At 47.7% G+C, this 25,714-nt stretch overlaps 1 protein-coding gene across 2 annotated transcripts; it reads right to left on the bottom strand.

Annotated features, from left to right (window-relative positions):
- VDAC1 (voltage dependent anion channel 1) lies at window positions 1-25,656 on the bottom strand. 2 transcript variants are annotated; one of them, XM_046667280.1, is made up of 9 exons: window positions 25,603-25,656; window positions 14,754-14,826; window positions 14,159-14,208; window positions 13,376-13,528; window positions 13,227-13,279; window positions 6,703-6,930; window positions 3,655-3,805; window positions 1,924-1,981; window positions 1-946 (listed from the first exon to the last, which is right to left on the bottom strand). In XM_046667280.1, the coding sequence occupies exons 2-9, from the start codon at window positions 14,818-14,820 to the stop codon at window positions 855-857; spliced, it is 852 nt and encodes a 283-aa protein (XP_046523236.1). In that variant the 5' UTR covers window positions 14,821-14,826; window positions 25,603-25,656; the 3' UTR covers window positions 1-854. The 2 variants fall into 2 exon arrangements, with proteins under 2 accessions (XP_046523236.1, XP_046523235.1); XM_046667279.1 differs by lacking the exon at window positions 25,603-25,656 and adding an exon at window positions 25,375-25,522.
- Between the last annotated feature and the right edge of the window lie 58 nt (window positions 25,657-25,714).

Below are 25,714 nucleotides of genomic sequence, written 5' to 3'. Positions count from 1 at the left end.
TGAGGTTTCAATATTTTATTCAAGTTTTATTTTAAGTGATGTTAATTACAGCATTTGAAGGGGAGGATCTAATTCCACACAAAATGGAAGAGACTAAAATGTACCCATTAAACTACTAAAAAATAAACTGAGTGGCGAGAATACAACAGAAGTCCAATTTAGATTCGAGTGTTGTCCTCATGTGATTACAGTCACAGAGACTCTTCCCAGCTTGCAGCTGGAGCTCTTAGAAGCTATTTCATACTCTGGTGCAAAGGGCAAGGGCAAAAAAACCACAACATGAGAGGGAATTAGGTCCTGAATTATTGGCTTCATCACATCCACCTTCTCCACCCCAAAATGGCACAAAACAAACAGCCACCATGCCCTGCAGACTAAAAGAGGTGATGGACTGGGGTGGAAACAGGTCATGAAGATCTGTCTAAAAAAGTCCCTTTCAGATGAGTTTGTACACACCATCAAACCATAAGCCTCTCGCAATTAGGGTAGGAAACCAAGGTTCAATTCTCAGGAAGTCACAATTTCATTCATTTACTCAATAAGAATTTACAAAGTGCCTACAAATTATCAGCTTCCACTTGCAGCCATTTCTAGATAAAAAAGAAACCTGACATCTCTAGAGGGGCCGCCAAGTTCCCCCAAGTCTACAGCTGGAAGGACCTTTTTTGGAATTGGGTTTCTTCTGTACCTCTGAAAGGGTAACACTTTAAAGCTGAATCATCTTTAACCTGGAAGTCTAACATGATATTTAGCAATACTTGCATCCCAGACATACAACATTAAAAGGTACACTAAACTCTGAAGGTAGCTACACTGCAAAATAGTTTAAAATTAAACGATTGTACAGTATTCATTTATGCTTGAAATTCCAGTCCTAGACCAAGCTTGTGGCCACCAGCGTTGACATTCTTGCCATCCAGCAGAGCTGACAGCGTCAGTTTGATACCTGCAGGGGGAAAAATCGGGGAGAGGAAAGGGGGAGGGAAGGAGGAAAGAAAAGAGAAGACAGGTTAACACAGAGAGAGAGAAGAAAGATTCACACACACAGGAATGCTGGAGCACACTGGCAAAACCACACCAAATTCAGAACTCGTTCAGCTGAGGATGATGAGCAGGGGCAAAACCACACAGCCCTTCAAACCCCGTTACTTTACACCATATGACTAATGTACAGGCAGCCTAGAATGAGCTTATAAAACAATCATCACAACTCCACCGCCTACCCAAATCCACTTTACGGACTCCACTTTCCTCTTCCCTCTCATCATCCCCTGCTACAGTTAATCCCTCTACCATTGGCACCACGCAGTAAGCTTCTTCAGCAATAGCCCCTTGAAAGGAACCCCCAACCATGAATTGGACTCTGAGGTCTTACATTCACAGCATGCACACAAATACACACATGCACACAATTAACTGATATTTTCCCTACAAGAGCTTAATTACAGCGTCATGTAATCTTAGATTTCCAGGTTTCAAAGGCCCAACTTGACCAGACTAACCCCAAAGTGGTATTATCTCCTGTAGCTCTAACACCCCATGGACTGGCTCGGCCAACTGCGCAGAGGAAACCTACACACCAGTTTTACAGATGGGATGATTTATGGGCTTGTTTTAAGAACCTGCTGGAAATAAGTATCAAGCACCATGTACTCACTGGAAAAAAAGGATAGAAGAAAATAACCAAAAATGTAATCTATGTTAGCCTTGGCCTTTTTTTTCCTGCTTACTACTTCTATTCTCCAAATGTTTTATCATGACTCTGTATGCCTTTGTAAACATTTAATTATAGAACTTTATATACACTCATTTTTTTAATAATGTACTCTACAGGCATTTTATAAGCAATAACATAAAGCAACAAACCAGCACAATTTTTTTTTTTAAGACACAGAACAAATTTCACACACGACCAACACATACCTGGCTTTAGGGTCTGGGTGTATCCTAAACCTATCAGACTGGAGTTGTTCACCTTAGCCTAGTCAGGAAAAGATCAGACAGAGTGAAAATGTTAAGTACTTCCATGCTTCCATCTCCAAAATGAATCAAAGCTTTCTGATCAACCAGCTCTAAACTTCAGAATCAAATTCTCTTTCTTCATGACCACTTTGTTTATGGGACTCATTAAATTCAATATGAAATATATCAAATTTGGGAGTTAGGTCTCAGATAGGAAACCCCAAGAGTCAACATAATTTTCAATTAAAAGAAAGTTGTTTCTATTTGATTCCTGAAGGTAGGAATCTCCCGTTCTATTTATACTGAGTAGGTCTGTATTTACGTTCTAACAGATGAGGACACTTTCATTGAGGGCCAGAGAGAGAAAAGGCTTTTTTGTAGGGAAGATTTCTTCAACATCTATTTATTGGGATAAGGGAAAATGGAGGAAATGTCAGATGGGGTTTTGAGGGTCTTGGGGTTTTTTAAGGTAGAACATTGTTAGAATTTTCTCTTGATGAAAAAGAGAAGCAAAAATCATACTGACATGAAGAAGTTTCAGGGCTGACAAGCATGAATATGAAATATATATTGGAGCAAAAGAATGACCTAGCCAATCACTTAAATTTCAGCACTTATCAACGCTGATGAATAATTAAGTTCAATAAAGCACTGGAATCAATAACTTTGCCCTCATTCTTCTGCCTGAGTCGGAAAATCTGGGCCTCTCACTGACCCCTTTCTGGTGAAATAAGGAGGGGTCAGGAGCAGAGCAAGCTCAGGCCATGAGAACACTGAGTCTTAGCAAATGCTGGGGCTGCCCAGAAGCATGTTTCCTGCTGGAATGCTGTCTTCAGACCTGACAGCTCCCATAAGAAAGAGCAAAGCAGGGGAAGGAAGGCCCCCTGGCAGTCAGCACCCCGTCTAGCTGTTCCTTTTTGCTCCTACCATCCAAATAACGAGATCCCTTTCCCTTTGTTTTTAAGTGCCTAACAGTAAGGGAGCCAAATTCAGTTCCCATTTCAGAAGACTTAAAATGGGCTGTCTGTCGATTACACAAACCATCCTGCAACAGGAGATTTCCTCATTCCACCCCAAAAGGGGTGCAGCTGACAGTGCCTCGTGGCAACAGACTTGGGCTCGACAGGATTTAATGCAAAAAGCGTGCAGCAACGCAAGGGGCCATAAGCAATGCTACAGGGTCTGCAAGATAAGATGCCAACCGCCCAGTGCCAGGGCCTGGTTTCTTAATCTGCAATATAGGAGCTGGGCAAGAGAATGAAAGATGAGGGTGAAAATGAACACTTAAAACCTTAGGGCTCAAGGTAATTCGCTTTACAGTCTGCAGCATGGAACACGGACTGGTCCGGGGAAGAGGCCCCACAACGAGCTCCTCTCGGTCAAGTCCAGGCCCCAGGACTTACCAACTGTCTGCCCCCAGGGAAGTTCCTCAACCTCTCTAAGCTCCCAGTTCCTCATTTGTGAAAACAGGAATGGAATGATTAAAAAACAAAAAGGCACCTACCCCAAAATGGGTTGTGTACAAATTAAATAGAGTACCCCACCAACAATGGGCTCCACACAGTGCCTGGCACCCATAGGAAGTACCGTTACTATTATTGTTTTACTCAATTCGAATTCTTTCCACAGTGAGAAAACATCTAGCCAAAGCAGGGAACTCCAGCAATCCAGAAGGATTCCACCAGTACCCACCGAGAAGCACGCGTCAGGGTCGATCTGATACTTGGCTGCTATTCCGAAGCGAGTGTTACTGTTTCCTGCTGTCCAGGCGAGATTAACAGCAGTCTCCAACTTCTTGTTCACCTTCTGATAAATGGAGCCGCCAAACTCTGTCCCATCGTTTCTGCGAACAAGCACAACAGAAATGCCAAGCCGCCCAGGAAAGCAGGAGGGAGCTGGGCAGAGCTGCCCCAGTCTTAAAAGAGGGCAGGGATGCTGTAAATGGACTGATCACAATACAGGTACCAAATTACGGGAAGCTTGACAGGAATGGAACAAACACCAGAGTCAAGAAGGTTCGGAGGAAGGGAAAGGCTATTTCAACCATCACTGGGAACACACAAAGGCAGCTCAGTCAACTACTCAGGCTGCAGGAAACGTGAAGTTTGCTTCCAAAATATTCTTCAAAATAGAAATAGCAACTAAGGCATTGGGATTCTGGATTCTGAGTGATTTCTTTCTTCTGCTATTACTTTTATAAATGCTTCTATCATAAACATGGTAAGGGAGGGGAAGCAAATGAGACAAGAACACAGCCAGAAATGGCAAGAAAGGCTGGGCCACTCGTGTTCCTCAGACGCAGGTTATAGCCCTTAGCACCACCAGCTGCAGCCACTGCTGGGAGGACAGAGCCAGAGCTGACCTAGCCCCTTGGAGGAGCAGCAGTTACAGAAGAGCTTAAGCTATGATTCAGACTTGTCCACCTGTGCACACTGTTGGCCCATGTTGTAACAGCTACGGTCGTGGTGGGATTTGAAAAGGAGCTACTTGATACATTACAAAATTCCTTCCTCTCTTCCAAACGCATCACATTAATTCTAGCCTCTGGAAATACCCCCTCCCCTTCCCTTCCATAAAAAACCAATGTCAAAGTTGTGCCTCATCATCTTGGGTGTTTTCAGTGGAAATGGCATTGGAAACTGTTAAGGCAGAGCCCATGTGCTTCTAACACAAGAACAGATTGTTGCTATTTTATTGCAAACTGCTCTTCACCAATACACTCTCCCTAAAAGAGATGCTCATTATAAATACATTCTAAATTCTTAAGTTTTCCCCTGAATTCAGCGAGACAGACATTGTGCTTCCAGAAAGTACAGGGAGAGCCCAGGTAGCACCCGATTCACAGGGAATCCTGACTTCTTCAGAAAGTTTGAACATGCCACAAAAAGCAGCTTGTCAAAAATAATCGATTTTTGAGTGACTTTGGTATAATGGGGAGATGGTAAAATGGGGAAATTTTCAGGCTCAAATGTGTTTTTTAAAAAATGTCAGGGGCTGGCCCCGTGGCCGAGTGGTTAAGTTCGCATGCTCCGCTGCAGGCGGCCCAGTGTTTCGTTGGTTCGAATCCTGGGCACGGACATGGCACTGCTCATCAAACCACGCTGAGGCAGTGTCCCACATGCCACAACTAGAAGGACCCACAACGAAGAATATACAACTATGTACTGGGGGGCTTTGGGAAGAAAAAGGAAAAAAAATAAAATCTTAAAAAAAAAAGTCAGATTTTTCAATATATTCTAAAATCAGCAACAGTGCCTTCCTGTACTGAGCTCTCAAAACCATAAACAGAGGGAATTCATTGTTCAAATCCATCTACAGGAAGTACGAAGAACGTGTGTTCCACATCTGGGCCTCTGCAAGCACCAGGGCAGCCCAGATTAGTTGTGTCAGCTGTTTCCACGCCAGTTCCAAAATAAACCGTGCCAATTTATTAAAAATCCTGAAGCTCAGGTATGTGGGGAAAACAGCTAACCCCGCCACTGTTCTTCCTAAGAATTGGTGCCAATTCGCAATTCCTAACGAAGGAGGCACCTTCCATTGCAGTCAAAACTCTAAGTTAAAAAAACACTTCAATTCAGAAAATTGATAAACAATAATGTACACCCAAAATTATACAATGTTATAAACCATTATAATCCCAATAAAATTACTTGGGGGGGGATATTTTTTCCTATGACTTTTCTGTGTGTATGTTACCTTTTTTTGAATTTTCATTCACTTTTTGGTGTACCTTTCTATGAATTCTAACACATGTACAGATGCATGTGACCACCACAGTCAGGATACAGAACAGTTCCACCACGCCCCAACTCCCACGTGCCACCGCTCTGTAGTCACACCCTCACCGCCCGCCAGGGATCACAAGACTGTCCGCCTCTATGCTTCTCCTTTGACTTTTTAGTTTTAAAAGACTCAAAATGTATTCATTATATTAATTTATTATACTTATATTAATCTATTAATTATAAAAATTCTTTAAAAATTTTTATTAATGGAAATATTAGTTTAGACACTAATACCATTTACTTGTCTTTATGAAGCCACTTCTTTACTGACCTCTAGTGGAAAGAAAGAGATTTGGTAAAGTTGTACCCCACTTACACCACAGGTTAGCTCCTCAAGTCTACAGGGATTTTCTGGATGAAATGTTTGTTTCCTTTATCCTAAAATCAGCACTCTACTTCAACTCTCATTCGATTACAAGGGGCTCTCTCTAACCTAACCTGTAATTTTCCCTTCCTTTCACTATACTGTCCAGTAGTTAATAAACTTTCAAATGCTCACCCATGCAGAGAAGACACTGTATTTAACTGAGATAACCCTCTCATCATTTGTCTCCCATGTCTACATTTCATTAAGCACAGCAAGCTGACCCTCGGGCATCATACAGAGAGAGGGAGCTGCCATCCCCCTGCCCCCCATCTTGTTAACTCAAACTGAAAGGACCTCCAGCGTCCACAAAGCTGCAGGGCAGGACACTCCTCTGGGCCGAGAGCACATCCTTGCGGCAACTGATCAGTCAGTCTGTGTGTACCAGTGACAACATTTACTGCTCACAGAGGAGAAAGAACTTAAGTCACTTCGGTTCTTGGGAAATAGAAAAATACTAGCAAGCCCATCTGGCTCACCTGCTTCCAACAAACTCACTTCACACTGATTAAAACCTGAGCTTAGAAAAAAATTACGAAAAACAAGCCCCCTCCTGCACACACTCACACACCCACACTCCCCTGCACTTACACATTAGTGTGAAGCTGGAATTCATCAGTCTTGTAGCCAACCGCAAAGTTGCTCTGGGTCACTCGAGACTTCGCGGTCTCAAAATTCATCTGGTAGCCAGCCAGCCAACCCTCATAACCCAGCACCAGGGCGCCCCGGATTGAAGGCCCTGCGATGTCGAAGTCCACGTCACAGCCCAGGTTGATGTGCTCTCGTTTGTACCCTGTCTTGATCTTAGCATTTTTTTTCCTGAAGGAAAAGAAATTGTATTACATTCAGAAGCTAATTCACCTTGTGACAACCATGCCAAGAAATGCAAATTGAAAAAAAATAATAATCCCAGCTTAAGTAGTGGGGTAGGGGGGGAAAGTCAGGGTCCCAGATCTCCCTTAAGCAGCTGCTGTGCCACAATGCGCAGAACGCAACCTCTCTTCAGCCGGAATCCAGTCTGCAGACATGCCACAAGGATGAAGTGCGAACACAAGCAGGAAAAGCTTGAAAAGCACTAAGCAATTTTCTTTGACTATCCTCTCCCTATGCTTAACATAGTGGCCTACACAGGCTTTATTACCTAGAGCGCCACTATGTCATTAGGAAACAGATGCATCTTCGCTATTTTCTAAGCCTGTGGAAAAGATCTATCTGTCATGCAGGGAGCTATCTAAGTAGCAGCTTTCAAGGAGATGGTTGTCTTCTTATTTTGTGGCTCACTTAGTAAAAATAAAGAATCAAATACTAGATCCCTTCTAAGTAAATACAAGAGACAGCTTTTAATTCAGTATTCAAGAGATCCCAATGAGTATACATTTCAGAGAACTAGGTACTGATGTGGAACCAGGAGCCCCACAGTCTTGGAGGCCAGGAAGCCCTGCTTGACCAGACAAGACCCCGGGTCTAGTCTGCTGATCCCAGATTTACATATCTGACCACATCAGTACCTCCCTCACCTATTACTCAAGACCCAACATTATTAGGGAGGGTAGGTGAGTCATGTCACCTGCAAATATATTATCACCATGCCATTTACCAAAACTCAACACTGGAGACGAGATCACATCTATCAAATAAAATTCAGACTATTTTCACCTGACTGTGTTCGGGGCAGGAAATGTGCAAGGGGAGCTGGAAGCTGTATCAAAGATTACTGGGATTGGAGCAAAAGGACTCGAGATCTAACCTGAAGAGGCTCCCCAGGGCTTCAAACATGAGACAATGTATCATTAAGAATAACATCAGCAATAAACAGAAACATATCAGATACATTTCAATCTATGAACTCACAATGATATTCAAAACACACACACAGTAATCATCTTTAGAGACTAGAGAACCAATTTGTTACTTTGAAAACAGTAAATTAAAAAGGAATCAAACATTTATTCCACCTTTCCTAGACTAACTATATCTCAAGGTAACCAAACAGTTGATGAAAAGCTTCCCTTTATTGAAATGTTCCAGCCGAAATGAAGGAAGGATAAAAGTGGAATTATCACCAATGTGTAACCCTAACGAGTGGATCGTGAATGGCACTAATGTACAAAGAGAACACGAGGCCTTCTGAGTGCATCCCAATGGAAGCATACCGCACCTCTTATATTTTAGCACACCCTCCCACCCCCCACAGTGGATTCTAAATGTGAGGAAGCCTCCAGACTTACCAATTCATAGGAAATATGGGAGGCGGGGACAAGTTAAATGACACCACAGGGACGCAAACCACAAAATTTACTCTGTATGTAATTCTACAGGACAAATTATCTCATTTCAACAAATAAATTGCAAGGGGAAAAAAACAGAGATGAAGAATCTAAAAATTAAGAGATTTAGGAGGCATATGAACAAATTTTTGCAATTCTGCATGGACAATTTTTGATTCTGTAAAAAAATTCATGAAATCATGTAAATTTGAAAAGGCTAGAGATTTGACAATATGAAGGAATTATGATTAAGTTTTTACAATGTAATTATATTGTGGTTATGCTTTTTATTTATTTATTTATTTATTTTGGTGAGGAAGATTGGCCCTGAGCTAATGTCTGTTGCCAATCTTCCTCTTTTTGCTTGAGGAAAATTGTCACTGAGCTAACATCTGTGCCCATCTCCCTCTATTTTGCATATGGGACGCCACCACAGCATGGCTTAATGAGCAGTGCGTAGGACTGTGCTTGGGATGCAAACTCATGAACCCCAGGCTGCTGAAGCAGAGCATGCAAACTTAACCACTATGCCACCAGGCAGGCCCCAGGTTATGCTTTTTCAAAAGGGAACCTTATTTAAAGATACATATTAAAATATTTACAGATGAAATTATATGCTATCAGTTATTTACTTCAAAATAATCTGAGGGTGGGAGGGATTGATTATGGATGTATAAATAAAACCTGATTGGCCATGGGTTGATAATTATTAAAGCTGGGTGAGGGGAACATGCTGAGGGTTTAATACACCTTTCTGTATTCTTTTGTATGTTTGAAATTTTCATAATAAAGAACTAAAGGGTAAACACTCCAAGTTCTCAGTGAGACAAAATTTCAAGAATTTCAGAGGTCATAGTCCAAAACAAAGCGAACACCCTTTCCAAGTGACAATGAAACTTGCAACTTTCGTTCAAGTTGCTTCTGTGCATTTTCACAAGCTGTGAAGGAAGGAGCAACCACCAAACAAATTCTCTCCCAATAAGAAAAACTCAAAATAAACCCATTTTGGTCTCTGTGCTCTTTGGGAGAAGCCTGGCTTTTGGCCAAGTATCCAATTGGCACCAAGCTGGGTGGGGTGATGAAGAAAAAGACAGCTGCTCAGGGCTACATTTAGAAAGAGAAGGAGACCAAGAAATGTAAAAACTGGGCATCTCCTAACCACTACCTAAAAAGCTGCTGCTGACCACAACATGGGATGCCTGCGGCGGCCTCCAGCCAGTGGTGTGCAGCAGCCGCACTGGGCGGTTTACCTCTACACGCCATCTCACTGCATCCTGGCCAGGAGCACAAGGTCCCCAGAGAAAGGGCAGTGCTGGGGCAGTGACTCAGGCTTTCCTCCAGGTTTCTTCTCTAACGCAGCATTCTATGCCTTTGGAGCTTTTCTGCTTTCAGATATTATTGGGATTTTTTTTTTTTTAAAGATTGGCACCTGAGCTAACAACTGTTGCCAATCTTCTTTTTTTTTTTTTCTTTCTGCTTTTCTCCCCAAATTCCCCCAGTCTATAGTTGCATATTTTAGCTGTGGGTCCTTCTAGTTGTAGTATGTGGGATGCCACCTCAGTGTGGCCTGATGAGCAATGCCATGTCCACGCCAAGAATCCGAACCAGAGAAACCCTGAGCTGCCGCAGCAGAGTGCACGAACTTAACCACTCGGCCACAGGACCAGCCCCCAATATTGGGATCCTTTAAAAGCTATTTAAACAGTGGTGCGAGTTTGACAAGCACATGAAAAGAGGCATGATCTGATTGGTGGTGAACAAACTGGCTTTATCTGTGGTAGGTGCTCAGTGTGGGTGCTGGTCCCTAGATGAGGTCTGCAGCCTCGCTCCTTATGGAAGCCTGGATGCTTTCCCAGACTATATCCCTCAGCCACTTTGAAAAGCCAGCTTTCATCTCCAATCTCCTGTCAAGTCACCAAATACCCAGTAGCAATGTGTACACCCTGCACCCACAATCTTGGTTTCTAAACACTATTCTTTTTGTTTGCTTAGTGAGGAAGACTGGCTCTGAGCGAACATCTGTGCGAATCTTCCTCTATTTTGTATGTAGGACGCGACCACAGCATGGCTTGATGAGTGGTGTGTAGGTCCATGCCCAGGATCCAAACTGGTGAACCCCGGGCCACCAAAGAGGAGTGCACAAACTTAACCACTATGCAACCAGGTCGGCCCCTAAACACCACTCTTCAAGGAAAACAACCAAGGCTCCTTAGAGAAATGGCTGACAGCAGGGCTAGGCAAGCGTAAGTAGAAGAGGAACCTGGTACATCTTCTGAAGAATTGCTCAAAAAAATGAGAAGGGTTTGTCAAAAACATACAGGATGTCAACTTGAAGGCACTCCCAATGGCCCTATGTGGGGACAACATGAGTAACAAAATAAACTATAGTAATGGATTATAACCCATAGAATAAATGTCCTTGAATCCATACTGATATAAATGATTAAAGAAATAAATGGAGAAGGAAGAGTCCTTCCTTACAGTAGAATCTCAATTAATAAATGTAGAAGGAATTATGGGAATAGAAAATCACCATTTGCCAAACATAATTGTTGTAGGCAAGAATCACCAATGGATGCTAATATTTGCAAGTCAAAGTATAAGAAATAGAATATTTGCACAGTCTCAAAGTATCTCCCCACAAGATACTTATTACTTACAAAGAGTAAAACAGTAACTTTAGAGAGAAACAGGCAAACACCACTTTAATCAAGTGATCAAAGTTTACATCACCAATCACGAGAAATGTTGACGTACACCTCCTGATATCATGTACCAAGACACACACAATACAACCTCACTTTTCTCATTGCCAAAATGCACAACCTGAGGGCCAGCCCCAGTGGCCTAGTGGTTAAGCTTGGCACGCTCTACTTCAGCAGCCCAGGTTCAGTTCCTGGGTGTAAACCTACATGGCTCTCTTAGTGGCCATGCTGTGCTGGCAGTCCACATACTAAAACATAGAAGAAGATTGGCATGGATGTTAGCTCAGGGCAAATCTTCCTCGGGGGGAAAAAAAAGCATAACCTGAGTTTAACCATGAGGAAATAACAGACAAATCCAAATTGAAGGATTCTACAAAATAATTGGCCAATTTTTTTTCTTTCTTTTTTTTTTCTTTTCTTTTTTTTTTTTTGCTGAGGAAGATTTGGCCTGAGCTAACATCTGTTACGAATTTTCTCTTCTTTTGCTTGAGGAAGATTAGCCCTGAACTAACATCTGTGCCAATCTTCCTCTATTTCATATGTGGGACACCACCACAGCATGTCTTGATGAGTGGTGTGTAGGTCCACACCTGCAATCCAAACCCACAAACCCCAGGCTGCTAAAGTAGAGTGTGTGAACTTAACCACTACACTACTGGGCCGGCCCCGGCCAATCCTCTTTACAAGTGTCATGGTCATGAAAGACAAAGAAACACTATGTCCCAGATTAGAGGAGACAAATGAGACATGACAACTAAATGCAATGTAGTATCCTGAACTGGATCATGGACCAGAAAGAAGATATCCATAGGACAAGAGATTCATTAACAGTATGCTATCAACATAAATTTCTTGATTCTGTTAATTATAGTCATGTAAGATGTTAACATTAGCAGCAGCTAGGTGAAGGACACAAGGGAACTCTACATACTATTTGTGCAATATTTTTGTATAAGTATAAAATTATTTCAAAATAAAAAGTTAAATTAAAAAAAAGAAAAACACCTTCCTCTTATGTATATTAACTCAGAACCTGAAGACTTCTCTGTAAACCTGCCAAAGGTAATCAGAAATTCCTTAGAAATTCCAAAGTCTGCCATCTCAGGGCAGCAGGCAAAGTCCTGGGCAGCAAATTCAAGCCTGTGGGCACATCCTTCAGCCCCTGGTCCTATCAGAGGGTCTCTCTGGATAACTCCTCCCATCACAGCAGGGTGGCTGGGGGGAGGCGGACAAGCAGGAAGGCAATGCTCCTGCAGGAGAAACCACAGCAGAGATGAGAACAAGAGTAAATTCAGCTCCTGGCCAATGGTCTTCAGATGATCCATAACCAAGTTATCAGAAGACTACAACCTCCAGAGGCAGGAGCCCTGTCTGCTCAGCCCCTCGTGGTCCCCCTGCACCCAGCACAGGGTCTGAACTCAGTAGATCCTCCCTCTAATAAACATCTGTCAGAAGGGAAACAAGGAAGGAGAAAGAGAGGAAAATAAAATGGAATGGCCAAAAATGAAATTCATGAGGCCACTGAACTGTACACTTAAAGATGGTTGAGAGGGTAAATTTTATGACTATTTTATCACAATTTTAAAAACTAAAAAATGAAATTCAGTATTTGAGCCCATCATCAGTGTGCAAAACAACCTTCCGCAGGTTTAGGAGACCCACTGCTCTGAGTGGGAAAAAACAAGAGTGTGTTCTAGAAGGGAACAAACCCTCCTAGCCACTTTGGGAAGAGCTGAGGAGCTGAGGCAGACCATCTTGCCTCCAGATGTTCTGAGAACCCAGAACCATCAAGACTGATTTGTTTGTGGCTGGAGGGCCTGGGGTAAAAAGGGCAGCCTCGGGAGCCACCGTGGTACGCCCACATGCTCTCAGTGTCCCTCAGTAGGAAGCTGGGGACAGGGCCCTCCAAGCCCAAAAAATGGGGCTGGCAACAGGGACTGGCTAGCCCCTGCTCCCACACATCGCCCGCTGCCCCAGAGCCTTGGCCACTTGCACGACCAGCGGTGTGACTCACGTGAAATGGAGCATTACTGGACCTCCTACAGCCTCCACAGCTGAGGCCAGGGGAACAGTAACAGACAGCACAGAATCTTATTATAAAACATGGCTACACGTCCCCGTGGAGAAAACACGAGCTTCTTACCCAGTGTTTGGTGAGAAGGATGAATCAAAGGTCAGCTTCAGTCCACGTGCAAGCTGAACAGAAAAGAAATTGGCCAGCAGGTTTAGTCACGAGGCAGGCCAGCAGATATCAATCAACAAAACCGTGTCTTTTTCGCGGGTGACCATTACCTGGTCTTCCACAGTAATCTCCGTGCCTAGTGTGTTGTCGGTGTTCCATTTCTCTGTAAACGTCAGACCATATTCGGTCCATCTGTACTTGGTTTCTAGACTGCCCGTCACTTTGGTGGTCTCAGTGTTGGCTGAACCTGAGCTTGTAAATTCCTTTCAAGGAGAGAGAGAGAGTCAGTGCCTGCACACCAGCCCTTCACTCCAGCCCGTCCCTTTATGCAGGAGGCGAGATTCTGAATGGGGAAAAAGCTAATTCTATAATTCAATTAGACACTTAAAGAACAGATGGGGCTAAAGGAGTCTGCTAATTAAAGGGATCTCATGGGACAGGAGATCAGGAGACAGCCTCCTTCCTGCCCTGTAACTCCTCAGTCTGGACAGGAAGGCAGCCCTCCTTCCACCCTGCCTCCAGCCTAGTACAGAGAAAAAGCATCGAGCTAAAGCTGACATGGCACGATTCAACCCCAAACTTCTTCCTCCCAACAATTACCACACACACAATCTAAAAGGGACTACTAGGATTTTTTTTTCATTATGTGGCATTGAACACAGGTCAATTTTGAAATAAGAAACACAAGGAAAAATAAAACTGAGGCCCAGCCCATATTCCTGTGAGTGTTAACAGCTGCTGAATTGGGGACCTATTGGTGTGGTTCCCCGGACTACCCATCCCCCAGAGGATGCGATGAACACGAGAACCACAAACTGCCAGCGCGGACATGGCAGTTATTTATTATTAATCTACAATAAATACTCAGGCTCCACAGGAGTAAGACAACTTACCAGTCCATTCTCAGATTTTGTTTTCAAATCAAGTTTTATTAAGCCAAATCCTAAGGAAAGAAGAGAATAACTGTTAATAGGTTAAATGACTAACTCGACAGCAGCATCTCTGCCTCTCTCACGCTGTTTCAAAATGCCACGAGTGCGGAGGACGCCCGTCTCCACTGCTGCCTGCCCATGTGCGGAGCTCAGGTGCCATGGAACAGTGCAGGCAGAGCAGGCTCAGGCTCCACCTGGGCCCCACCCGCGCTCCCTGCGGAGTCTGAGAAAAAGGTGTGTGACAGCATGGGCACGTGCCGAAGCTAAGGACGGGCTAAATTTAGAAATCACGCGCCACCGCAGCACACCTGCAGAGCTGCTCCACACCTGGGAGAGGCGACAGGAACGGCCAGGCCACTTGTCTGCAGCAGCTCACCAGCCTGCCCCTACTGGGTGCACAGCCAAAACTGCTTTACTAGCCATAGGAAGCTTCTCTTTTCCCTGACACGAAAGTTCTCAGAGTTGACTGACCCAGGTCTCGCAAGCTGTGATGGGTAAAATCCCAAACACGCCAACCCAGTCTGTGAGCTGGAAGGCCACTCCAGGCACCACTCACCATAGCCCTTGGTGAAGACGTCCCTGGCGGATTTGCCAAGATCAGCGTAGGTGGGAGGCACAGCCATCTTCCGCTACAACAAAAGAACCAACAGAATAAACACATTGGTAATTATGGAGATTACCATCAACTTTGCCAAGATTTCTCATCAATAAAAATTATTAGATATAACTGACAACCAATAACACTCATCAGCACTGAGGTCCAGGGACCTGATTCTCCCAGGGGTGGAGACAGACGCCTGTGCTGTCTCACACTTCTTTCTGTGGCCAGAGCTGAGACAGCCAATAAGTTTTTGTTGACAGCAGATCAGTCTGACTTTAGATCTCTTCTCCTTGGCATCCCCAGACAGTAGGAGTCAGTAAATATTTGCTGAATGAATTAATTGTCAAAGACACATTCCCATGAGCCAGCTACTTTACTGGATGGCAGGACTCTAGCCAATAAAACATATCTTCTTACAAAATGTTGACTGCTAGGGCACTAAACGCCCTGAAGAGAAATCAGAGCATTTCATGGCAACCTACTTTCCATATGGTTCTGATTTCATTCACTCAACAAATATCTACAAAGTACCTACTATGTGCCAGAATGGATCCAACTTTTCATAAAAGTTTTGCATTTTAGGGGACTCCACTTTTAAAGTATCATATTCCTAACAGAGTAAAACCTAACTAATTAGGCAGCTCTTCACATGGAAGGAAATGCAACCACATCCTCTCCCCCAAATTTTCTTCAAATCGACATTTATTGAGCTCTAATGTGACTTTCTTTTTTAAAACAACTATCAAAGTACTACTTGGGATTGTTGCATATCACTAAGTCAGTCAACAAGCATTTATTAAGCAACTCAGTCAAGGCAGGCGAGTAATTCAAACAGTCCTTGCTAAGTACCACATGGCGGGCCTCGGAGGCTTTGCTTTGACACATTATGTACACAGAATTAAAATCCTAATCCAGGACAGCACACGCTGTGTGCTCCATCGAGGAGGAGATAGACCATGAAAAAGCACCATCTTTGGCATCTTCTCCGTCCTCAACATCATTTGCCTCTACTGGTCAGAAATTCAATTAACCCAAGGATGGTTCCATTAACTTTTAAAATACAGTATACCTAAATACCAAACTACATCCGCATACACCCCATCTAAAGTCACACACATCCACTCACACCCCTGCATGGCATGTTCTGGTAAGTGGGAGCCCACTAAAAAGTGGTTCAAGGGGGCCAGCCTGCTGGCGCAGCAGTTAAGTTCGCACGTTCCACTTCAGCAGCCCAGGGTTCACCAGTTCGGATCCTGGGTGTGGACATGGCACCACTTGGCAAGCCATCCTGTGGTAGGTGTCCCACATATAAAGTGGAGGAAGATGGGCACAGATCTTAGCTCAGGGCCAGTCTTCCTCAGCAAAAAGAGGAGGATTGGCAGCAGATGTTAGCTCAAGGCTAATCTTCCCCTCCCAAAAAAAAGTGGTTCAAGTGATACTAGGGGAACAATATCACAATTAAAAGCTGCATTCCTGACCAAAGCCCTAACTTCAAAGACATTGCAAGGAGCCCCGAGAATCAGTGAGCACACTGAAAAAGAAACAACTATAAACTCCCACAATCTTAAATTATAAAATTGTGCTCCAGGTCCTATTTTACTTTCTTGAGAACTTTTGCTACTTCTGTCCCAACTCACTTTTGTGTGGGAGCCAAGAGGAGCAGCCCAGCGAGCTGTTTACGCTCTCCTATTTTTGTTGCTGTTGTTATTTCTTGCACATGATCGGGCTGGAACCATGGGCAGCTCAGTCTATTAGGGTCAGGGCACAAAGAACATGGGGGAAGATCCATTTTAGGCTGCCCCCACTGGTTCTTTCAAGTCTGGGAACTCCCCTCTCCCGAGTTTATCCGCTTCCACCCCAAACAAACCCCACAGGCACACCCACCCCAGGGACAGACGGCAACCCGGTCCTGGACCAGGTCCTCCAGAAATACCCACTACCTAAGGCACATGTGCAGCATAGAAGGGCCTGGTCCCCTCCCAGGAGAAGCAATAAGACAGCTCTGGATGGAAGGCTGAAGTAATGCAGCCCCACGGAAACTTGCAGAACATCTCAGCCAAGGGCCCAGAACATCCTCCATCCCCGCCAGCACTAACAGGTATCAGTGGACAGAGTACCCCTCTTCAGCGCTGCCCCCTCCCCAGCTGGGCCACCAACTCAGCCCCAGGGTGAGGGGGAGAGCAGTCCAGCGGCACTATCTCTGGGTCAGCTAAGGCCTCCTTGTACCTCAGGGGCCAGGGCCCTCCCAAGGACCCTCCCCTGGCTCCAGGACTCGCTTCACCAGACACAAGCAGCTTTCACATCTGGACTGGCCCATCCCTCAGGGCAAAGGCAGAACACTCACCATTTAATGTTCCCCAAATACCCTCTCTCATCACTAATCCCCAAAACTGAACAAGCAAAGCCACCTGTCAAAAAACACCCCGCCCCCAGCAAACATCACCCCAAAGTACACGGCCACTAAGGAGATTACCATCCAAGGACAAGGGAGCTCAGATAAGGCCAGGCTCTCCCTGCGACTCCAGCACAGCTCCTGGCAGAGAAGATGCACAGGAACCACTGGCTGAGTGGAGCCAACTCCACTCCCAGACCTGAGATGACACCCGCCAAGGAGAACAGGAGGATGACTCTCCTCCCTAAAGGCCCCGGGCTGCTGTGCGGGTGTAGCTTCCCCTTCTGCCTTTTCCGCAGTCTTCCTCGTCCCCACGGTCCCCTGCTGCACTTATCTGATATGACTGAGGCAAGGCCTGAGGCAGCTGTGCCTCTGAGAACAGCTTTCTCACAACTGCAAACAGCACCCAGAAAATGCCCATTTTTACGTAGTTCTCAGTACCTGCTTCAAAAACATTTTTTTTGTTGTTGTAGAAATCATTGTAGAAAGAATGATTTTCAATCATGTTTTCTCAGGCCAGGATTGGAGAGAGGAGAATTCAGCATTCTGCTTTCTCACTTAGCACTCTACCTGCCCTGGAGGCTGAACCCTGGCCCCCGCCCCGGCCTCCATAGGGATCAGCTCCAAGCCACCCACTGTCTTGTCTCGACAGCATCCACCCCATGTGCCTTCAGAAGCCCAACCTCTAGAGGCTGAGCATGAAGCAGGGCCCTCTGACATGGGCAAGGCATGTAAATCACATGGACAGATGTAAAGCACAAAGCTGCCTGGGGAAGGCAGGGCCCAGGTCTCTGCCTGGCTGACGGCTTCAAGGCAGAGCCTGGGAGCATGGCTCCCAAGGATAAGTGGTAAGCAAGGGATGGGCAGGGCCAGGCTGAGAGATGTACCTGCAGTCAATGACGACTTTGAGAAGGACCAATAAGTCACACCAGGATACAGGAGACCCTGGTTCTCCTCCACTGCCTGCCTGCCTACCTACCCAACCATTCCCTGGCTGACCTTGAACAGATTATGCAAGCTCCACTCCAGCTGAGGAATGAAAATCCAGCCCATACTGGAAGCCTGAGGGGAGAGATAGTATATCGCCCAGCATGGGCTGTGCAACACTTACATAACCTCATCCTGGGGGGACATATCCTCCTTGACTAATCAGCTGCATGGCAGTGACAGCTGCTCTGCTCCCAGCGCTCCCCCACTACCCCCACAAATGCACACCTACCCCCAAATCACACCCTTGAACTCAAAGCATCCCAGAGCCTGTCATGCATAAATTTATCCAAAATATGGAAAAAGCTGTGTGTACAAAGATGCCAAAGCCTGATACATAGTAGACATTCAACATAAATGTCCGTTCAATGAGGAAATGCCCAACGAACATCAGAGTATTTTTATAGTAGGAAAAGAAAAAGAAACTTAGTATCTGACAATAGGGACCAGGTAAATGACAATGTAACCAGGAAGCAGGAGCTCCCTGGGCAGGGAGGCTGCAGCACCACCAGGGATGGGGGCAGGGAGACCCATGACTAGCACCCCCCACCCACACCTTGGCCTAAGGGGAGCTGAACTCAGGCTGAGGAGACCCAGTGCCTTCAGAAGTGAGCACCGTCACCCCTGACCTCAGAACCAAGCCGGGACTTTATTCTAAGGGCCTTAGGGAGCCATTTGAGAGTACTGACACATCTGTGTTTGGGAAGCTCACTCAACCAACAGATTGGCAAGAATGTAAATGGCAATATCTACCGTTGGTGTGGAAAACGGCCACTCCCGTTCACGCTAAGTGGGAGTACTATATAAAGTACAGCCCTTTTGGAGCCAACAGCTGGGCAGCATCTAAGTGGGCACGCATTAACCCCAGTGGGGCAATTCTAAAGCTAGGAACCCACTCGACAACAGCACCCAAGGCACCCCAAGACGTGTATACAAGGATGCTCACTGCAGTGTTATTTGCAACACAAAACCCAGAAGCAACCTAAAGGTCCAACAATAGGGAAATGAATAAGAATTAAGGTACTTGCAAACTAAGGAGTACCACGTGGCAATCAAAAAGAATGAGGTGGATTTACATGAAGTGGCATAGAAAGCTACCTATGACAGAGTGAAACGAAAAAAGCAAGTCAGAGAAAATTTGCAATTTCAAGTAATTAGAGGAAAACTTTTTTAAATACACATCTTCATATGTTCACACATTTGTGAATGGATGGCAAAGCATGTGGAAGGATACGAGCCAATCAGCAAACTGTGGCTGCCTCGGAGCTGCTTCTAGAAAGGAAACGGGGTCTAGGGAAGGAGTGGAGTTAGAATAGGCTTCTCATGTTGTATTCTACTTCATTATTTAAGTTGTTTGTACACAATAATCTTTTTTTTAAGGACAGAAACTTTAAAAATCCAACCCATATGTCTCAAATTGAGTCATATCGCCTTTGTGATGCTGCAACATGTCACATTTTAAACCGCTGTTGCAGTAGAGGTGGCAGAAGGAAAAGCTATCTACAATGTTTCTGTACAGTCACACATCCCTTAATGATGGGCATACATTCAGAGAAATGTGTCATTAAGCAATTTCGTCCCTGTGCGAACATCAGCGAGCGTGCTTACACAAACCTAGGTGGCACAGCCCACTACACACCTAGGCTCTTTAGTGCTAATCTTATGGGACCACAGTCGTATATGCAGTTCATCCTTGACCAAGACATCACTATGTGGCATGTGACTGTACCGGTTCCAAGAGCAGATTCAAACTACACTGAGATGACAGGGTTAACAGGCAGGGCCTGTGGGGGGCACATTCTACTCCCAGGTGACCAGCTACGGCTTTGGCAACCCTGCCCAGAAGGCAGGAGCTGGGCAGAGCTCCTGAAATCACCTGAGGCACTTGTTCAAAGGCCTCCTTCCCTCCCTCTCAGCCTTTTGTCACCTAACAGGCTGGGCAGTCCTCAGATGCCACTGAGAAGAGTGGGCTCGCTCCCCGCATCAAGCACCTACCAGAACCCCCACTTTGAAGCAGGCTGTTTTCTCTGCAGAGGCTCCCTCAGAAGGATCCAGACAGGAGAGGCTTGATGCCCCTAGAGAGCCAACAATCACTGCGATGGTTGACACAGGTAGCAGGGTGGCTACAGGTCCCCAAGGCTCAGTTAGGAACAGCTAAGAGGAAAAGTCATCTGAACACAGGTAACCTCCAGTGGGTTGAGAGACAACATCTTCAAGGGAAGGGTATAACAGGGTCAGGACCTAAACACCAGGAGCCACCTGCCACAGCATCTCCCAGCCCATCCGGTGCTCAGGCAGCAGGCACTGGGTGGGGCTACAAGCCTGGCAGAGGTTCTATCCAATGCCAGCCCTTACCAGCTGTGTGTCTTTGGACATAGCACTTAAAACTTATGCTTCCAGGGCCTCATTTTGCTCATCTATAAAATGCAGCTACCAACAGTGCCTTTCTATCAAAGATATTGAAAGGACTAAGTAAGTTAAACAGGTAAAGCATGTAGAAATGTCTGGCACTCAGTTAGTGCTCAATAAGTGGCAGTGGTAACCACAGTCCATGATTCTGGATATTCTTGGTTTGCCCCTCCAGATCCACTTTCCTCCTCCACCCTGCTCTGAATCCCAAGAGCTGATCATTATGGACCGTTATCAGTGGGCTACGGTTGGGCTCAGCCAACAGGACGTACCAGCAGAAGATGGGAGAGTGAGGTTGGAGTACTCATGCCCCAGGCCCCCTCTCTGCTGGGCCTCAGGTGGGCAGTGACTATTTTCCTCTACCCAAGGCCACAGCTCATGCCAAGGGGTCTCCTCTCGGTTCCAAAGGACCCAGGGACCACACCTCTTGTAAGGTGCCCCACACCCTGACCACACCCCTTGTAAGGTGCCCCACACCCTGCCCACACCTTTGCGAATGATCCCTTCATTATGCTTTCTTTGATTACCCTGCAGGAGAGTGCATCTGATTCCTGCAACGACCCCAACCAACACAGCAATCGTCACCATGGCCACCCTGGATTCCCCTTAGGAAGGAAGAATGCAGGGAAGCCTTTGGCTGTGCTGTTTCTCTAACACCATTCTAGGTGGTTTATCAGGGCAGAACTGGGCCAGCCCTTAGGAGGAGCATCAGACCAGTCAGAGACTAGAGCAAAAGTACCCGCCCTAACTCCAGGGACCAGGAAAAGCAACTTCCCCAGCAGGGAGCCAGCCCAGCTCTACAAGCCAGTGTGTGGGGCCAACACATCAGGAGCCTCCCCCACACCCCCACTGTACACCTTCTCACCAGGAAGAGGCAGCCCAGGAGAACAGCCCCTGGTTGGGTCTCCAGGATGCTGGCAAAGCCAATGCCCACGCTCTGCTAGTAGGTCTGTGTTCCCAGTGCAGCTGTTCCCCACTGCTCCCCTCCCCCCTGCCAGGACAGTCTCACACGGTGTAGCCGAGCTTTCCAGGCGTTGCTTCTATTTTAAAACACCCTGGAAGCTGGGCCACCACCATTACAGCCTTCCACAAGCCTCAAAAGAATGTAGTTGACTTGGGGGCAGCCTGCCCACCACCCATCAAGGGGAAAGGCCTGGGCTGGCAGGTAGCATGCCAAGGTCCAGGTCCCAGGCACATGCAGGGCTCCTGTCCGACCTCAGGCACCTCACTCACATTCCCTGAGCCTCGCTGCCTGGCTTGACCCAGGGGGCTTAAAATAAACAGTGCTCAGACAGGTAGACTCGGAAGTCAAGCAGACTCGAGTTCCAATCCTACTCCGCCACTCTCTGGACATGTGACTTTGGGCAAGTCACAACCTACCTGCACCTCATTTTTCTTCAGCTCTAATATGGGGAAAGAGTACCTGACTCAGCACCACCACGAGGGCTGAATTAGATTGTTAACATAAAACGTGTAGTACAGTGGCTGGTACCCAGTAAGCACGCAATAAACACAGTATTTTATTACAGTCTTTCATTTTATATATTTATTATAATTATGGCTGCCGTGCTGGTTGTCAAAAGGTCACTCTGAACCACAGGGTCCAGAGTCCTCCCTGACCATAATGAGGTATTGTTTAGCTGAATATTGTCCAGCCAGGTCCTGGAAGACGGCCTCCCACCTTGTTCCAGGGAAAACTGACCCTTCTCCTGATAAGACACCCAGCGCCACTGTCCTTGCAACAAATAGGGGTGACTCCACTGACCGCCGTCCACTGATAGCCGGTCCACACCCAGCCACGCACATGCTCACTCTGCTCAGTGTGAAAGAGTAATGCTTCCCCTCTGAACAGCAAATTCTACTTTTCAAAAGGCATTCACATCTATTAGCTCCTCACCGTGGCCCTTGGGAGTGGCGACTGCAGTGTGAAAGCACCAGAACTGGAGAAAGCCAGACCTAGCCCTGAATCCCAACTCCACCCCTGCTGAGCTATGTGACCTTGGGGTGCTGACTTCACCTCTCTGTGCTCAAGCCTCCTGACCCCTGAAATGGAAACAGCACCTCCCTTCCAGGGCTTGTAGGAAAGTGGATTCAATGTCACAGAAGACATGTCAAGCCCCCAGGAGGGTGCTGCGAAGGCCCTCAATAAAGAATGACTGTCAGGATGACGATCACATTTTTATAGGGGAGAAACTGAGGAACAAGAAAGTGACATGACCTGTACTAGACCCTGTGGCTCATGTCAGAGCTGTGTTGTGAGCGCCATCTGCTCTCCAGGACTCTTTCCAGCACGGTTCTGGGTAAAGGGTGTGGATTCCCGCCAACCCCCCACCCGCTGAGAGCAAGCAGTGAAATGCAGGAGTGCGCCCCGCCAGCCAAGGATCCCAATGCTCACCTTTCCTCAGGGGCTACCAGAGGAGTCTGTGGGGAGCCCAAGGCCACAGACCCCCTGAGCACCCGGAGGGGCTGCCTGCAGGCTTTGGTTAGCTCGCAGCCACACACACACCTCTCTCAGTGACGATCCCCAAGGACGTCACACTGTGAGAAACGCCATCAAGGGTGAAGTGGACTTCAGTGCCTCAGGAGCATCTAACTGGTAAAGGTGGGGGTGAATGTCCCTCATTACCACCAGCTTGGAGGTCACTGTCCACATCTGCCTAGTGTCCAGCAGGACCAGAGGCTCACAGCAATTCCTCACCATATGGTCCCCCTGCGCCCCTGGGTTTGCGTCTACAAACAGCCCGTACCTACAGAATAGCAGAAATAAAACCAAGTAACCAACTGAGAGAGCAGCCCCCATGCCCAGGGAAAGCACTTTACTGAGGACAACTCCAGCAGAAGCCATCGACCCAGCCACCAGCAGAGAGGGAAAAGGCACCAGGCCCAAGGCCTTTAGGAGAATCCCATTCACCCAGGTCACCTCCCCTGCAAGCCCAGAAACACCAGTTCCACAAGTTCCCCACAGGACCTGGAGAATCACAGAATGAAGATAACGTGTTTAAAGCAGCTATTTCAAAATCAGGAAACAGTCTGCCTCTCACTGCTCCAGGGATGTACATACAGTTGCAGCTCTCAGATATCTGTGATTCTCTGCTAGGCAAGGCTATTTTTTGGAAACGAGTGAGATGTGTGCGTCCCTCAAAAAGGATGTCCAGGATGAAGGGACCATGGCCCAGGCCTGCAGCCACTACATATGCCCATCCAATAATTCCACAAATACTTAATGGGCACCTCCTATCAGTCACATGCTGGAATGGTAAAACCACCCTCTGTCAATAAGGGCAAGCTGACTCTCAGACAAAAAGCAGGGGTGCACTTCCGCCCCCAGACCCTTCTCCAGGACCTACTGTGTGCCAGGTGGCACTACCCGAGGCACTGAAAACAAAGCTGCAGAGGGCTTAAGCCTGACCCTGGAGGAACTCAGTTCAGAGCTGACTGGAGAGACAGGAGGCAGGCCCTGGGCCATGTGCCCTGGCCCTGTCAACAGCACATTAGGCCAAGGAGGAAATCATTTCCCTATTTCCTCTGGAGAGGGGAGGCTGGTCAAGGGGATGGGGACCTCGGGCGGCACAGGCCCAGGCTTAGCCCAGGTCTGCACCCACACTCAACTTCCTGCTCCAGCCTCGCCTTGTCTGTCCATAATCGTAAAGGATTTCTCATGAATTATCTGAAAGTAACTCAATGCCTGGCACACAAATGCTTAATAAGAATGCGTAAAACAACAGGGGCTGCATTTACTGAACTCTTTCCAGAACACCACCGTGGAGCAAAACTGTCTGCGGGGGATGGGCTTGACCCTTCCCAAACTCTCAAGGGTATGTTCCAAGGTTTCTACAGAGGCCTTCTCGTTGCCAGACCCTGTTCTAAAGACTTCGAGTTAATCCACTCATTTTACTCTTCCTAAAACCCAATGAAGGAGAGGTATAATTGCTCCCGTTCTACAGATGAGAAAACTGAGGCTTGGCATCTTCGGAGCTGTGTGACCTTGGACAGTCACTAGGGCTGCAGGCCTCCAATCCAGACGGCTCTGAAACTGGCTCTGAACCAGTTTCGTGAATGCACTGCCGCATTTAGTAAATGAATGAACGATCAAATCAGAAATCCATCTCAAGGCCAAGGAGGCCAAGTCCCTCCCCGCGGGGCCTCCTCTGCCAAGGCCTAACCTCCTGCCCAGGCCCCAGCCCCAGCCCCTGCGGCCTAAGTCGACTCTCGGCCTCCCGTTCCGCCCCGGAAGGCGCTGGCACGCTCGGACAGTGCTGGGCACCAGCTGCCCCGGGCGTGGACCGGACAGGACGTGCGGGGCCACGGTCGTCACATGGGCTCATCCCCACGGGGACGCTGTGTCCCGCAGAGGTCCGAGGGCCGGGTCGGGCCGGGCCCGGCGAGCGTGGGTAGTGGGCAAGTCCCTGCCTGACCGGCGCTGGCGGCATCGAGGGCCTGAGGGCGCCGCCGGGGAAGGTCACCTAATCTGCAGGCGGTCCGGCCTCCACGCGGCCGCCTGTGCCCTTCCGCCCGCAGGTCCCCGCGGGCTCTGGCCCCCAGCCGCAGGCGCCTCCGGATGTGCGGCCTCCCGCTCCCCGGTCCGGGCCCGCTCGCCGCCCGCCCGCGCGGCCTGCTCGGCCAGCTGCTGACCAGCCAGCCCCGCACGAGCCGCGCCCGCTCCCGCTCGCCCTCGGGCCCGGTCCGGGGACCCTCGCCCGTTCCCCCCTACTCCTCCCCCTCAACTCCCCAGGAGCCCGGCCCGCGGCCGGGACGCAGGCAGAGCCCAGGCCCCTCTCCTGCGCCTACCTTAGAGGCGGTGGCGGCGGGCTCGGCGGCGGCTGCGGCGGGGGTGCAACGCGGCGCGCGGAGCACGGAGCGAGCGGCGGGGCCGAGGGCGGGGCGGCGCGGACGGCGGCGGCGCGGACCCGCCCCGACCCAGCGCGCCGGCTCCAAGAGCTCCGCCCCCACGGCCCGCCCTGGACGCAGCCCCGGCCGGGCCCTGGGTCCCTTCCAGCTCCCGAGTCGCCCTCTTACCTTCCCGGATCCCGCAGTGGACGCGTGTACCCACGGGCGTGTGCGGGCACGAGGGAGTGCCTGCGTGCGCCCGGGCACGGGGCGCTGACGTGCGCACGATGCGTGCGTGCGC

Source organism: Equus quagga, chromosome 7, assembly GCF_021613505.1.
Source record: "Equus quagga isolate Etosha38 chromosome 7, UCLA_HA_Equagga_1.0, whole genome shotgun sequence".
Taxonomy (NCBI): Eukaryota; Metazoa; Chordata; class Mammalia; order Perissodactyla; family Equidae; genus Equus; species Equus quagga.
The sequence above is the reverse complement of the archived record's forward strand: the minus strand, read 5'-3'. Positions and strand labels throughout refer to the sequence as shown.

Coding starts and splice junctions, on each gene's coding strand:
- VDAC1 (XM_046667280.1), bottom strand. CDS start 14,820: ATGGCTGTGCCTCCCACCTACGCTGATCTTGGCAAATCCGCCAGGGAC. Junction 13,280..13,375: donor AGATTACTGTGGAAGACCAG/GTAATGGTCACC, acceptor TTTTCTGTTCAG/CTTGCACGTGGACTGAAGCT. Junction 6,931..13,226: donor TCCTTCTCACCAAACACTGG/GTAAGAAGCTCG, acceptor CTTTTCCTTCAG/GAAAAAAAATGCTAAGATCA.